This window comes from Musca domestica, unplaced genomic scaffold (genome assembly GCF_030504385.1).
Source record: "Musca domestica strain aabys unplaced genomic scaffold, Musca_domestica.polishedcontigs.V.1.1 56, whole genome shotgun sequence".
Lineage (NCBI taxonomy): Eukaryota > Metazoa > Arthropoda > Insecta > Diptera > Muscidae > Musca > Musca domestica.
In genome coordinates, this window is record NW_026712356.1 from 575 (window position 1) to 17,707 (window position 17,133).

General features: G+C 37.2%; 1 protein-coding gene across 1 annotated transcript; it reads left to right on the forward strand.

Moving 5' to 3' along the window:
* The first annotated feature begins 11,215 nt into the window (after window positions 1-11,215).
* Window positions 11,216-14,197, forward strand: LOC131805459 (uncharacterized). The gene is made up of 2 exons (XM_059128630.1): window positions 11,216-13,662; window positions 13,738-14,197. The coding sequence occupies exon 1, from the start codon at window positions 12,001-12,003 to the stop codon at window positions 13,630-13,632; it is 1,632 nt and encodes a 543-aa protein (XP_058984613.1). The 5' UTR covers window positions 11,216-12,000; the 3' UTR covers window positions 13,633-13,662; window positions 13,738-14,197.
* The last annotated feature ends 2,936 nt before the right edge of the window (window positions 14,198-17,133 follow it).

The window sequence follows — 17,133 nt, forward strand, 5'->3', positions numbered from 1 at the left end:
TGATAAAATTGCACCCAAATGTGTACTATGTCTGCAGGCATTGAAAATGGGCCATGTAGGTCCACGTAGGTCCAGCCCACATATATTGGTATCTCAATTTTTCGGTATTTTGGTGATTTAAGCGACATTATTCACCGGAATTTTTTTAGTATTTGTTTGGTATTTGAAGTTGGTAATGTGTACTACAGCCTATGACAGAAAATTGTCTGTGCAGGTCCACGTCTTCCTATAGCCCCCATATAACAGCACCACTCGATATTCGGTATTTTGATGATTTTGGCGACATTATTCATCGGAGTTGTTTCGAATTTTGTACTTGAAGTTCCTAATGGATACTAAGACCTATGACAGAAAATTTTCTGTGTAGTTCCACGTTTTCGTATAGCCCCCATATAACGGTACCTCCCGATATTCGGTATTTCGCTGATTTTAGCTGATTTTATAAACGTCATCGTATAAACCCTAATATAACGGCTACTTTCGGTATTTTTAAGATTTTAACAGCATTTTTAACGAATTTTATTTTTTTCAATATTGCCAAATTTGAAATGGTGGAGGGTATTAAAAGTTCGGCCCGGTCGAACTTAAAGCTTTTTATTTTTTTTTTTAAATTTCGTATTTAAAGTTAGTAATGGGTCCTACAGTCTATGACAAATAATTTCGTATGCAGGTTCACGTTTTCGTAAATCCCCCATATAAGGGTAACTCTCGATATTCGATATTTTAATGATTTTAGCGACATTATTCACTGGAACTGTTTAAAATTTCGTATTTAAAGTTCGTAATGGGTACTACAGCCTATGTTGAAAATTTTTAATTTCCTTCCAAATGAAAAGGGTATTAAAAGTTCAGCCCGGCCGAAATTAACTGTTTTTATACCCTACAACACTATGGGTTAGACTCGCCGAGCTGAGTCCATCTATCCGTCTGTCCATGTTAATTTGTAATCACTCTACAGGTCGCAATTATGGTCCGATCTTCACGTAATTTAGAATGGAGGTTTAGGGGTTGAAATGGACCAAAAACTATACAAAGTTTCGAATCTGAATAAATTAACTTTGTAATAATTGAAATGTTCCACTCAGAATGGAGAGCGATTAAAAACGCGAAAATCCTAAAAGTGCCGACTACTGGTACACTTACCCTATATGTATTATTAGCAATTCTCACAGTACAATTTAATTTTTCTGGCTAAAACAATTTCGTTTTATAAAGGGGTTTGAAACCTCTAATCCAGCTACAGGCTTTAAATTGAGAGTTAGAAACCTAAACGGCTGTTTACTATACATAGCCCCATGTAAGAGATCAGCCACATTTTCAATTCAAATGAAGTGCTTTAGATTCCCAATAAAGTCTATGTTTTCGATTAAATAAAGTGAGTCTGTTTGGACGCCGTTCGGTTAAAATAACTATTGACCGGTAGACTTGTTATATGGGGGACTACACCTAAAGATATACCGATGTTAACATTTTTCTGTAACACCCCCCCCAAAAAAAAAAAAAAAAAAAAAAAAAAAAAAAAAAAAAAAAAACTGCAACCAACTTCAGACTGCTGCCATTTCTAAGCCACTCGTCCAGTTACAACTTATTATATTGTTTACTAGCGTACAAAAGCATTTGATGAGACTTTTCCAGAAAAAAAGTTATTCGTGATGGAATTCAAGCGTGATAGTGTGATTTCTTTATATTTGGCTGGAAAGCTATCGTTAGAGCACTCCAGCATTAAAATGTGAATAAATCTTTTGCGTCTCGTACCATCGCTTGTTACCGTAATACTGGTAGCTTAGCCCGACGTCAAGGAAGTGGATGGAAGAAAACAGCAGAAATGGTTCGAAAAGTAAAGAAGCGACTTGATCGAAATCCGCGTCGCAGTGGCCGAAAAATGACTCTTGAGCTAAACGTATCGCAACGTTCTATTAAGAAATGAACTCGGGGTAAATTCATTGATATTTCAAAAATGTGCAACAAAAAGAAAATAGAAGAGCGAATAAGTTGCTTCGCTTGGCCGAAGGTGGTGAACTGCCGAACTTGGTTATCTTCGATGAGAAAACATTCGTTGTCCAGCAGTTTGTAAGCAAACAAAATTATCGTGTTTACTTGCCAAAGAGGTCAGCTTAAAATGTGCACCTTCTCCGCTCGCATTAATCGACCGTGGCATCACAATAAATGCCGAATATTATCGCGAAAATATTCTGGAGGGTGTATCAAAGCATTGGGCACGCAAAATTTTGGCCGCAGACCTTGGACATTCCAACAATACTCAGCACCATTGCACTGAGCACGTGTCACCCAAGAATGGTTACAAAATAAGTTTCCTCGCTTCATGGACACCAAAATCTCCGGATACTATTGTGTATGGAGTATTTTGGAAACAAGGTTGGATAAAAAATACCAAAGTGTCGATCACCTCGAAACATTTGTGCAGCTTGTGGCGGTTTCATTGGCCGTTTGAAGGCCATAATTCGTGCCAAAGTTGACCAAGTCGAACAAATATTAACTTATTTTAAAATTTGATGGTATTTCCGACATTTTTTGGTTTTATACAATAAAAGTTTAAAATTGTAAAAATTATTCCCTGTAATTATCTTTGATCATTCTGAAATCATTCTGTCCTCAGTTATGAGGTGTTGGAAATACAAACTCCAACTTACAGCTCATTTCAATGGAAAATGTGGCTAAGCTCTTTACAATACCAAAAATTTAGCTTTGTTTTCACCAGGGGCTATTATAGATGTTCTATACCATATAGGTTTTTAAAACGCAAATTAAAGCCTATGACTGAAGAATAAGATCAGGCTATTCAAAATATCTAACTCCGAAGGTAGGTGAACATTTATTATATTTTTTTTTTTTTTTTTTTAGAAATTACTACGGAGTCATAACAATTGTGATATATAGTAAGATCTGTGATTTATTATGCTTCAAAAAATATTCATTAAAGACGAAAAGTACGGTAGTATATAACAGTATTTTCTAGCAGATTTTGTCCCGTACGATATGCGTGATGTTTCGGATTATTAAAATTGAATAAGCTCTAAACAGATTTCCATAAAAATATGCTTCTGCTTAGTGTATGGTGTTTTTTTTTTTTTTTTTTTTTTGCAAAACCTTGTCGATTCCAAAAATGATTCATTTTCCCTCAAAGCTTTAAGATGCGTTTTCGGCGATTTTTGTTTTTTTTTTTTTTGAGTTATAAAACTTTTTGTGATATGTAGACAGACAAATTTACCTCATTGTCATTCAAAACAAATCTACATTTAAAACATTTTAATTCCTTTACATACAGTGAAAATTTCCATTAAACTTCCATTTGAGTGTCGTATATTTGTTGACACCGTGTGTAATATGTTTCACCACCTTCTTCCATCACCACAAATATATTTTTGTGCTTGAATTTTGATTCTGATGCCGTTGGATTTCTTTTCTATATGTTACTTCACTTGACGTTTCTGTCAAAACACAAATGTTGCTGCGTCATTGTTAGCTCCAGTGACAGCAATGCAAATACAGAATGGAAGGAAGCGAACCGCAAAACGGAGCCAACAAACAAGGTGAAGTTTTCTATTAAAAGTAGCAGGTGTTTCCAAGTGTCAACTAAATTACAATGGCAATAACAATCCACAGTCATAAGTGAAGACTGCTGACTGACATGAAGAAAAAGAGAAAAACGACAAGAAATATCTACAAAATTAAGAAAACGTACACAACTTGCAGGGGAAAAGTTTGGCGAGGGTGGGGGAAGAAAACAAAATGTATGGCTTTAATGTAAATGCCACAAATATTTTGTTTAAGGCCAAGAACTTTGGGGTCAGCAATATCCCATAAATATGATTAATGTGCAAAGGGGGAGGGAAGGGGATGGGTCATACTCTTACTAATGGCTAAGAAACGTAGAGTAAAACGAATGCAAAATGACCATCAGCCTTGAAGATAAAATACCCGTTTAGATGATAAAACGAGAATGATTTAGAAACAGCAGGAGTTCTGTTCGGGACAAAATGATTCCAAAAATATTTTCTTATTTTTTCTTATTTATTAATGGACATTTCCGTTCTTGGCTCAGATAATTGAATATTTCATGCTAGCAAGGACGTGTCGAAGTAAAGTGAAAAAAGAAAATGGAGAGCTTTGAATGATGGGTAGAAACTAAAACTTTTATTTTTTAAATTTCCTGGGAATCAACACCAGCGAAGTTAAATTTATTTTCTGAATTAAAAAAAAAAATAATAGCAATATTCTGTATGGAAAGTATCAAAAAAACTTCGAAAGAAAGTTTCATAAGAAATATTAGGTACCGCTATTTTCCAAAATTAGCACCTCCGCTAAATGGCTACAGAAGGTATACATAATTTGATATGGTTGAAATGTGTCTAATCGAAAAAGGGACTCTAAGTCTCCGTGGACAAAATCCGATTTGGGATATTTTTAGTCGGTCTGGCGATGTCCGTCCGTCTGTCTACCTGCACGCACGATGGCTCTCGAAGGGAGTATAAGACTTTGTCCAAACTTGATACAAAATTAGATTGAGTTCGGAAATTGGCAAAATTAGATCTTATTCGTCGTTCCCTTCGGCAACTCCTCCCAAAAGGTCAAAATTCTAAAAGAAAATAATTTACCTTATAAATATCAGAGAATATATTCATTCCATTTCGTTCAAACATTGCACATTTCAATATCTGAATCATCCTAATATCAGAAAAGAAAATGGACGAAATGGCTTCGTTCATTCTAATACCTCCCACACAATAGGTCAACATTTTGAATTAATTATAAATCTAATTTGCAAGTGTCTGCTATTTCGTCAGCGAAAAGCCCATCTCAATATTAAGAATCGATCCGACACTTCCTGTAAGTCCTTTTTGTAACTCAAAATGCACAATTTGTTTGGTTCGCTCTACATTTTCCAGCTATTCCTTTTTCACAAGGATTAATAGGAAAATGTTTACCACTTACACCAACTGGTCTTCAAAATCTTTCAGTTAGAGGTTAACCAAGGAGAATATTAGTACAAATATTGCACAATGGACCCAAATCCATTTTTTCTGTCCAAACGTATTTTCAAGTCACCATATTTAGACCCTTGGAACCAACATTGAATTCAATATTACAGGGTTGCCCATATTCGACGGACCCATCTGGCAACGCCATAACTTTTGACAGAGATGTCAAATCGCTTAATGACATACCGCGTTGGAAGCGTCAGTCCAAGCAGATTTTTACCATGAACCAATATACGCCACGCGAGGGCTCTGAAATAGTTGAAATTTACAAGAAGTCAATTGTGAAAACTCAACGTGCTTTTAAAACATTAAGTGCGCCTTCTAAGAACACTATTAAGCGTTTATACGAAAAATTTTCGACTGGTAAGGCTCTTTCTAATCCGAAGAGGCCATATAAAAGTCGACCAAGGCGATCGGCCGAGAATATCGCTGCCGTACGAGCCAGTGTTGAGAGGTCCCCAAAAACATCCCAAAAACGCCGTTCTCAGCAGTTGGGCATGGCTCGGTCCACTCTACAACGGATTATTCGCATTGATTTGCATTTGTTCCCGTATAAAATTCAATTGACGCAAAGAATGTTGCCTGCGGACAAGCCTAGTCGATTGAAATGGGCCCAAAGAGTCATCGAAAAAAACATGGGTCCGTCGAATATGGGCAACCCTGTATATTTCTATCTATCTCTTCTCTTTCCCTTCACCCAATATTAAACTTGGTAAATTTTTTTTTTGCATATCCAATCCGCGTTTTTCAGTCTTAGACAAAAACAGTACCATTTAGTACTTTTCGACCAATTATAATACGCATTTGTAAAACCGCCATCAGATCTCAACACCAGATACCAAGAGAACATTTAAGACTTTTCGTACAATTTTAGTACTCATTTGTAAAACCAAACCTACAGGGTGAGATAAAAAATTGCAACAAAGCCAAACGCCATAAATTTTACATTTTTTTTTTTTTTTGAATTTTATTGAATGAAAGCAAAAAATGTCGGAAATAGCATCAAATTTAAGAATAAGTTTAGATTTGTTCGAATTGGTCCCCTTTGGTACGAATTATGGCCTTCAAACGACCAATGAAACCGTCACACGATGCCCGAATATTGCTCTGTGGTATTTTATTCCAGAATATTTTCGCGATAATATTCGCGATGCCACGGTAGATGAATACGAGCGGAGAGCGACCATCGGCCGTCACTATCGCCGGCGCTTGAATTCTTGTGGCCAACCGAAGGTGCACATTGTCAGCTGACCTCTTTGGCAAGTTCACACAATCATTTTGTTTGTTTTGAAACTGCTGGACAACGAATGTTTTCTTATGGGAGGAAACCAAATTAGGTTTTTCTCCACTTTCGGCCAAGCGAAGCAACTTATTCGCTCTTTTGAGTCTATTTTCTTTCTGTTGCGGTGAAATTCTTGCACTTTTTGGAATTGCATTGGCTCTACCCCGAGCTCACTTTTCAATATTTGCCGAATGGAATATTGCGATATGTTCAGCTTACGAGCCATTTTTCGGCCACTGCGACGCGGGTTTCGATCAAGTGGCTTTTTATATTTTTCGAACCATTTCTGCTGATGTTGCTGATTTCTTCCGTCCACTTCCTTGACGTCGGGCTATGCTACCAGTATCACGGTAACGAGCGATGTTACGAGACACAAAAGATTTATTCGCATTTAAATGCTGGAGTGCTCTAACGATAGCCACTTGTGCTTTTCCAGCTAAATATAAAGAAATCACACTATCACGCTTGAATTTCATCACGAATAACTTTTTTTGCTGGAAAATTCTCACCAAAATGTTTTTGTACGCTTGTAAAAAATATAATTAGCTCTCACTGGAATAATTTTAGCAGCTGTTGGGCGAGTGGCTTAGAAATGACAGCAGTCTGAAGTTGGTTGCAGGTTTTTCATCTCACCCTATATTTTTCAACAAAATGATGTTATAATTATAAATCATATGACAAAAAATTTCCCATGAAGGCCATGGAGGTTCGTTTAGTCTCTTTCTTCATATTTGTTTAAAAAAATACACAATTGTATGATATGCTAGATGCTTGGCTAACTGGTAGCGTGACTAGAAGAATGAAAGACTACAAAACGAGAGAAGAGCAACTGAACACCATTATACTAAAAGCTGATATATCATCGTACATTCGTAGCATTTATAACGAACCCTTCCAATAATATTCCGTATTTTGATCATTATACCCTACAACACTATGTGTTGGGGGTATTATAAGTTTGATTGGGCCTAAAATTATGTAACACCTCGAAATATTGGTTTCCCACATAGGAAAGTATATATGGATCTTCCTATCTCGCCGGGATGAGGCTATCTAGCTACGTATGTCCGTCTGTCCATGTTAATTTGTAATCAAGCTACAGGTCGCAATTATGAACCGATCCTCACGATATTGAAAATGGTGGTGGGGTTATGCTCAGAATAGAAGCCTATTTCTTTTGGAGATGATCGCCAATTGCTTAGGGGTTGAAATGGAACAAATACTGAAAAAAATGTCGGATTTTGCAGTAGCTATACAGGTCGCAATTATAGACCAATCGACGCGGAATTTCGCATGTAGCTAGAGTTTATGGCGGGGAAGAAGCCTACCAATTTGGGTGGTCATCGGATAATATTTAGCGGGTAAAATAGACCATATCTTTTGTGTTGAAAAAATTCAACAATTTTCATTAAACCGCGAATATTTCAAATCCCGGCGAAATCACAAAGCCATAACAAGGTTACTTCTGATCTTTACATTGATGTTAACATCCAACAAATCGGATATATAGCAAAATATGTGCGATATATGTCTATCAAAGAAGATATGCTTGAAAGATCTCTTATATGTCGAGAACGGCTGAACTGAATTTTGTCATATTTTTGGCATATTTTCATTTTGAATTCAACATTTGTTAATATTTCTACAGATAACAAAACTAAGTAGTTAGGATATCATATACAGATCGCATTTATGGCCCGATCCTTACGAAATTTTGCATGGGGATAAGATGAGGGTCAGAATAGAAGCCTACTCTTTTTTGAGATGATCGCCATATATTTAGGGGTTGAAATGGACCAAAAAACTGCAAAATTGTCAGCAGATCGTAATTATCGCCCGATCCTCACGCACATTTGAATGGGGGTTACCGCACATTGCAAAAGCCAAGCAGTTTTGGATGACCATCCAAAAATATTCAACTTTTGTAGACAAAATACGAAAATGTCCACTCCAGTGACTCTTTGTAAAATTCACAAATACAGGAAAGACGCACTTCTGACTATTTCGTTAACGCTGATTTCGGTGAAGAATATAGTCAAATGTCTGTATCTCATATAGATGCGTTTCAGTCAAAAACCAATAATAAATGTTAATCTTTTGCCACTTCTGAGATATTATAGGTCTTTGGGAAATATTGGTTCCAGATCAAGGAAGACCACTGCCAATAAATTGGAAATGAGCAAATTAGTTTAAGTTGCTATTATTCTAAAATTAGAGAACGAAACCTGACGAAACCTGGTTTTCTTTTATTATTTGTCACAATATCTTGTGGAATTCTTTCGAGTATCTCGCCTATATAAACTGTATCGTTTATTATAGTGTTGTAGAGTATTCAACGGTCGGCCCCGCTCGACTGTAGCCTTTGCTTACTTGTTTTAATTTAATTTTAAAAAATTAGATTAATTTTGAAAAGTTGGAGATTGGATGAGTGTTACTAATGCCTATCCAAGTAATCGAATTTCTTTAAAGCAACTATCCTACTACGGTCCTGTCGTACTTATCTAAATTTACCTAGAATTACCGGGCAAAAATGCTACTGCGTGCAATCCAGCTTAAAGCAATTCAACATTGCTCACTTTCATTTAACCTTCATGTATTTCCACAAAAACATTTCCACACAACAACATAGTATTTTTCTTGATTATTTTGTCTACAGCCTACGAGAAAATCCCTCAAAATATTTGGGGCAATTTTCTTGGATATTTTGCTTAACATTTTGTAATTATCCTAATCTTGCTGTTTGCCCCCTTTTTAATATTTGTCACACAACTTGCTGCAACGATGATGGAGAAGGTCACTTAATTTCTTTCATTTTTCTTCGTTCCTCCTTAAATTGCCTTAATATGCTTTTGATTAAGGTAATTAAATAAATTTTCTTTTCATATTTTCTTTTTTCTTGCTCGTGGACAATTTATATATTTTTGTACTCATTTTCCGTTGCCGCCTTGGCTTGATGTTCATTTATGGTGTATCTGGAGGCCAGCAACGTTGTTATTTTGCCCCGCAACCCGCATCCATTACACATACACATACGCATTTGCCATAATAACTTTTAACATTTCAAGAGTTTAAAAATGTTCAGATCTTAAGTATCCGTTTTTGTTGGAAGTACTTCCTTGGCAAAGAAATGTTTTTTTTTACTCTCACTAGCCGTGTTTTTTTGTGCTTTCATTCGTTTTGTCTGTGGAAATTTTGCAAGTGTTGGTGATTATGTCGAGGGTGTAGAATTTGTCTGTCACTTCTAAGGACAACACACTACATACATACATACGGTTTTTCATTTTCCTTCCAGTTGCGAGCGTACTTGTACAAAGCATATCTGTCCATCCGTCTGCGAATGAGTATAGCTATTTCAGCCACGATTTGTTTGTGTGCGTGTTTCCGTATCCGACATTTTGGTAGTTGGCTTGCATGTGTCGGTAGAATTGTGTTAAATTTTTCTGTGTTATGATTTTTTTTTTTTCGTTCAGCTTGTCGCTGACGTACTTGTCGACTTGTTTTATAAATGTACTGATATTATATATGAATGCATGTACGAGTATATACGAATGTACGATGATATATCAGCATTTAGTATAATGGTGTTCAGTTGCTCTTCTCGCGTTTTGTAGTCTTTCATTCTTCTAGTCACGCTACCAGTCAGCCAAGCATCTAGCATAAGTGTTAAGGGATCACACAATTGTGTATTTTTTGAAATAAACATGAAGAACTTTTAGGCTTTACTTCCCTAATTTAAAAACGGAATGGATGAAAAAACTAATGTTTTTAATACGGCATGTTTATTTATTTATTAATTTAGGTGTTATCTTAAACAACCACTTGTTATTAAGCTTGAGGACTTTAAATGAAAATTGACTACATTGACTCTCAAATTTTAAAAAAAATAGGAAGGGAAATATGATATAATGTACTTTTAACTCATTCCTGTAGTTTAAAAATTTATACGAGTAAAGAAAGTAGAAACCAGTAAAGAAAGTCCTAAAGTCGGGCGCGGCCGATTTTAAGATACCCTGCACCACTTTACTAATTTAGTAGAGCTGCGCATAACAGTTAAAAGCTTTTTATGGAAGAATTCAATCATACACGCTATGATTATAATTATAATTTAAAATTCAAAGTAATAAATATGCCGAAGCATTTGTATCTTTTAAATTCGGACTTGTATTGCCCATTTGGTGCACATTTAAATTGAAATCGGATAAAGATATATATGGGAGCTATATCCAAATTTGAACCGATCTCCATAAAATTTAGTAAAGATATTTCTGAGCTGTATTTGATTTATTTCCCTGAATATCGTTGTTACGGAGTGCTGTGGGTAACAAATACAACAAATCGGATGAACAATATATATGGGAGCTGTTTAATTTAGAATTGCATAAAATATTGCTATTTATTGACCCCTGGTTTGGTCCTTAATTAGTCGTTAAAATGTACGCGCTACGGTTTATTGCAACCTTGTGCTAGCGCCTTTGACATTTTAACTACTAATTATTGTTACTTGTTTTGCCGCCTCCTTTAGACATCAAGGAGTATTTCGCTGTCATTCGGACAGACAACACCCGCAATATCGTTTGCAGCACATATCGTTGTGCATAGAAAGGCATATTGTTGCCAAAGGTAATATCGTTACCACTAACCAAACTAGGAATAAATAGTTCATTTATACTAAGAAAAACCCCTTGTGTTTTATCTTTTTTACATATCCTACGGTCCACTGCTCGACGCATTCGGCGTTTTACTCCCATCGGCGGAGCCCCTCTGAGCTAAACATTGGTCCAATCGAACCGGATATTCCAGCCCTCTTGAACGCATTTGGAACCCAAAAGATACAGTCCATTACTCCTGCATTACAAGGTACGTATAGTGCAGTGTTTAAAGTGAGCTCGCGTTAGTAAATTGTCGCGACAATAACAAAACATTCGGTTTTGTTCAGGTCCAAAGGTCGTTTTACAACGTCACTTTTTCCCTCTTGTTTTGTTTCCCGCCAATCGTCGGCTTCTATTTTGGATGCTTGCATTCGGCAGCATCATAATCAAAACAAAACAGAAAAAGAAAATTATTGCAAAAATCGTTTGCTAATATTCTTTTTGTTTTGGTTCATGTAAAACAACAAAACATTAAACATCTCGTTTCGTTGATACCAACAAACACGTCGTCGTTGTTATTTCTTAGTTTGGTGTGCTTTACTACGTAAAGCAAAGACCGCAATATTATTCTTTTTGTTTGGTCTGTCCGCTGTAATATTGCAAATTGTTGTTACATTTATTCTTTTCTCTTGTTGTAACAACAGTCACATTTCAAATCGCAAACAACAACAACACTGTTTAAACCCCCACCGCTGTTCGCTTGCTTTGTCGTCGTTCTCTGATCAGCACTTGTTGTTTGTGCTTTGTTAGATCAGTGAACGAACATAACAAACGAAAGAAGAATATTTTTGTTGATTCCTCTTTCTGTCGTGTCCGTTTAGGTTGAGTAGCTACACCACGTTGGTCGGTCACTTTTGTTAGTTACATTGTTTGTTATAGGACATCGGAAAGTTAAAACTAAAATAAAATAATATAGTTAATTTTATTTTTTGTTGTTGTTTTGGAAATTTAAAAATTAATACAACCCATAGACTGTAATTCTGGAAAATTAAATAAATAAAAATAAAATAGTTATTTTATTTATTTTTGTATTTTTCCCCAAATTGGTTCAGTGTTTTTTGCGATAATTATGGCCTTCGCTCCTCTACAAAATTTCATAAGAGACTCAGACGCTCTGATAGAATTTGGTGCACAAATCGGTGCAGTAGATGATGGTATAGATATTAGTTTTTTAGAGGAAAGGAAGAGCAAGTTAGAAAAACTATGGCAATCGGTAAATAAATCGTTGCGTATCTTAGAAAATTCGGAAAATGTAGCAAAAGAACATCTGCATTTGGCAGAAAATAAACACAACGCTTCTTTAAACATTTATTCAAGCACTATGGCCACAATTAATAGAAAAATTATCAAATATCGGTGCATAACAAGAAATTCGATTAAAATTGCGGATAAAAATCAAGAGCAATCGGCTCAATTACTTTTGGCTCCTGAATCGCAGGATAATATGGCGACAATTAATTCTTCTGGTTGTGATATCGTTCACAATATAGCATTGCCCCCAATTGATATTGAAATTTTTGAAGGAGATTTTTCTACTTGGCCTTCCTTTCGGGATTTGTTTAGCGCCATTTATATAAATAACTCTCGCTTGAGTGATGTGCAGCGCCTGTATTACTTGCTGCAAAAGACTGCTGGTGATGCAAGGGAAATAGTTTCGCAATTTCCTTTAACAAATCGTGGATTCGTTTTCGCTTGGAAAGCATTAAATGATGAGTACGACAATATTCGAATTTTGGTACATCATCAGTTGTCGTCGCTATTTTGTCTTCCGGTTCTCGACAAGGAAACAATCTCTGGTTTGAAAGAGATTAGATGTGGAATTAATCGTTGTATCTCCTCAATGTCGACCTATAACGTTCCCACAGATCAATGGGATCCGATACTGGTATATCTTTGCCTTCAACGTTTACCGAAAGAAACGCAAATGATGTGGGAACAAGGTATTAAAAACAAAGCGGCTCTTTCTTCGTGGAAAGATTTAGACACCTTCCTTTCAGAAAGGATAAACACGCTTGTGTGTTTGAAAAGTTATCAAGAGAAATCGATTCCTTCGCCTAGTTCAGATTCGTTAATTACTGCTAGGAATTCCCATTCCAAATGTTCATCTTCCCCTTCAATTGGAAAAACGTGTTCTCTTTGTAGTCAGAAAATCCATCGGCTTCATTTGTGTTCAAAGTTTAAGAATTTATCCCCCGCAAATAGGTTTGCATTCGTAAAGCGCAACGACCATTGCATAAATTGTTTGGTAAAGGGACATAAACTAGTAAATTGTACTAGTAAAAATAGTTGTTTGAAATGTGGTCAACGTCATCACATGTTATTACATCGCGAGTCAGTAAAACCGAATAGTTCGATTCCGGTTTTGACTCCAAAAGCTCAGGCAAAATCGTTGTTGTCAGCTGCAGCCCCAGCTTTTCGTCCCTCAAAATGTACATTCTCCACATCGGTTGAGGTCCAAAATAAAAAATCGGAAATGGTTCGTTTAAAATCACTTCACCAAATGTCGAAAGGGGACTTAATTAAATTTATAAGAACAAATTTATTCAATGGAAATAATAAAAAGAAGTTTAAATTTGAAAACAATGTTGTAAAGCGACCTTCGCGTAAAATCGGTCTCACGACAGCTGGCGGTTTATATACCGGCATTGGCACAGGGTCTCAATTGGAACCCCCCTCGAATATCGTTTCGAGAAACACATAGCTCGATTGAAGTCCGAATCTGTAACTGCAGGTTCATTTGCGGCTTCAAAGTACCACATTTCGTGAATAAATATAGCTTGATTGAAGTCCGAATCTGTTACTGCAGATTCATCTGCGGCTTCATATTATCGTTGTAGCGGAGATGGATCCCGAATCTGTTACTGCCGATTCATCTGCGTTTCCATTCCCTACATTTAGTTCGAGAAAAAAAAGCTCACACTGCACTATACAACCCGTACCTACTACTGGATCTTATATAGATTAAGTTAATTGTGTTGAAACATGCTTTGATGTTTCAAGGGGGTCGGCATGTTTAATTTAGAATTGCATAAAATATTGCTATTTATTGACCCCTGGTTTGGTCCTTAATTAGTCGTTAAAATGTACGCGCTACGGTTTATTGCAACCTTGTGCTAGCGCCTTTGACATTTTAACTACTAATTATTTGTTACTTGTTTTGCCGCCTCCTTTAGACATCAAGGAGTATTTCGCTGTCATTCGGACAGACAACACCCGCAATATCGTTTGCAGCACATATCGTTGTGCATAGAAAGGCATATTGTTGCCAAAGGTAATATCGTTACCACTAACCAAACTAGGAATAAATAGTTCATTTATACTAAGAAAAACCCCTTGTGTTTTATCTTTTTTACATATCCTACGGTCCACTGCTCGACGCATTCGGCGTTTTACTCCCATCGGCGGAGCCCCTCTGAGCTAAACAGGAGCTATATCTGAACCGATCTTTACCAAATTTTGCATACTACCTTCTAAACTCAATTCGGTCGTATGTACCAAATTCCATCGCATTTGGGCAAATATTAAACGTTTGGTGCACAATAAAAAGTAAATCGGACAAAATTATATGTATGGGAGCTATATCCAAATCTGAACCGATCCCGATAAAATTTAGCAAAGGCATTTCTGAGCTGTATTTGATATATTTCCCCAAATGTTGTTGTTACAGAGTGCATATTACGGCTGCGGAGGACAAAAATAACAAATCGGATGAACAATATATATGGGAGCTATAGCTATATCTGAACCGATTTCGATCAAATTTGGCACACTTATTTTCATGCCTAATTTGGTTGTATGTGCAAAATTCCATACTATTCGGGCCGATATTACACGTTTGGTGCACAATAAAAGGCAAATCGGACGAAGATATATATGGGAGCTATATCTAAATTTTTACCGATTACCTCCAATTTCAATAGGGTTCGTCCTTGGGCCAAACAAATGTTGTTTGGAAAATTTCATCTCAATCGGATAATAAATGCGACCTGCATTCTGTTCACAAGGATACATGGACAGACGGACGGACAGACGGACTGACATGCATAAATCAACTCAGAAAGTGATTCTTTGCAGATCATCAAAAGGAACTATGGGTCTATTTCGTTTCCTTTTGCCTGTTACAAACAAATGCACAAAGACATAATACCCTGACCACCTTGTGGTGTAGGGTATAAAAAGATTCATAGGGCGTGATATATCATAATCTACATCGCTCCTCGTAACAAAAATATATTTGCTTGGTAATTTTTATACCAATCCATTTGTAACGTGGTTTTCTCGCCGGCTGAGGTAAGCTCAGCTGTACCCAGTACCAATAAGGACCCACTAAACCTTATGAAATAAGAAACAGCGAGCCGAAGCGCCTGTGGAATAGCGAGTCGAAACTTCTGTGGAACAGCGAGCCGAAACTCCTGTGGAACAGCGAGCCGAAGCCCCTGTGTAACAGCGAGCCGAAGCCCCTGTGTAACAGCGAGCCGAAACTCCTGTGTGAATGAATTACCGGCCACGCAACTTAATGAGAGCCAGTCTTGGAAAAAGTATTACCGCCTAACGCTTTGTTAGTCGGAGGCCGGCAGGTGATTTATAAAATCACTAGCTACCCTATTGCAAGCCCCCTGCAGTAGCAATCCCCACCTTTTCACACCGCAAACCGAACACTACATGTGGCCGGTCGTACCAAGTCATTGCGAATTCTTTGCCTTACGTTGTGAACGGCATACCACCGATATCTAATTTGTCTACTACGCGCCCAGCGAATGGCGTTCTTGTTGGTTTGTGCTGCTGTCGCCTTGTGGGCTGCCTATGACCGTGTTGTGTGAACATTCTGGTGGTGGTTGGTTGGTGCAGTTAGCGTCGCACTACTTTTATTCATGCATTGGCCGTTGTTGTTGTGTTGTTGGATCGCACTAATGTACGTGATGAAATCATCGCGTTACACATTTAAGTTGGATATACCAACACAGTATTTGACATCACCGACCAAGTAAACAGTAATTCGCTAAAATATAGAAGCGGCTGAACCATATATATACAGGGTGAGATGAAAAAACTTCAACCATATTCAGACTGTTTACAAGTGTACAAAAACATTTTGGTGAGAATTTTTCAGAAAAAAGTTATTCGTGATGGAATTCAAGCGTGATAGTGTGATTTCTTTATATTTGGCTGAAAAACCACAAATGGCTATAGAGCACTTCAGCATTTAAATGAGAATAAATCCTTTGTGTCTCGTGCCATCGCTCGTTGCCGTGATACTGGTAGCGTAGCCCGACCTCAAGGAAGTGGGCGGAAGAAAACAACAACATCAGCAGAAATGGTTCGAAAAGTAAAGACGCGACTTGATCGAAACTCGCGTCGCAGTGGCCGAAAAATGGCTTGAGAGCTGAACAATATTCCATTCGGAAAATATTGAAAAATGTGCTCGGTGTAAAGCCATTGAAATTCCAAAAAGTGCAAGAACTTACACCGCAACAGAAATATAATAGACTCAAAAGAGCTAAAGAGTTGCTTCGCTTGGCCGAAGGATGTTGAACTGCCGAATTTGGTTTTCTCCGACGAGAAAACATTCGTTGTCCAGCAGTTTGTAAACAATCAAAATTATCGTGGTCAGCTGGAAATGTGCACCTTCGGTTGTCCACCAGAACTTAAGCGCCGGCCATGGTGATGGTGTGGGCCGTCATAATAGCCGATGGCCGCTCTCCGCTCGTATTCATCGTGGCATCAGAATAAATGCCTATTATTATCGCGAAAATATTCTGGAGAGTGTATTAAGTTCTTGGGCACGGAAACATTTTGGCCGCAGACCTTGGACATTCCAACAGGACTCAGCTCGCGCCAATCAAGAATGGTTACAAAACAATTTTCCTCACTTCATTTCCAGCTCATAATCTCCGGATACCAATCCATTAGGCTATTGTGTCTGGAGTATTTTGAAAGGCAAGGTTGACACTAAAAAATACCAAAGTGTCGATCACCAAGCAAATCACCGGAAATGGACCAAAATACTGCTGAGCATCATTCGGACGTGTAACGGTTTCATTGGCCGTGTGAAGGCCATAATTGGTGCCAAAGGTGACCAATTCGAACAAGTCTAAACTAATTCTAAAATTTCATGCTATTTTCGATTTTTTTTTGCTTTCATTCAATATAATTTAAAAACAAGTAAAAGTTATAGTCGTTCAGGGCCGTCCATGTGATACCC

Coding starts and splice junctions, on each gene's coding strand:
- LOC131805459 (XM_059128630.1), top strand. CDS start 12,001: ATGGCCTTCGCTCCTCTACAAAATTTCATAAGAGACTCAGACGCTCTG.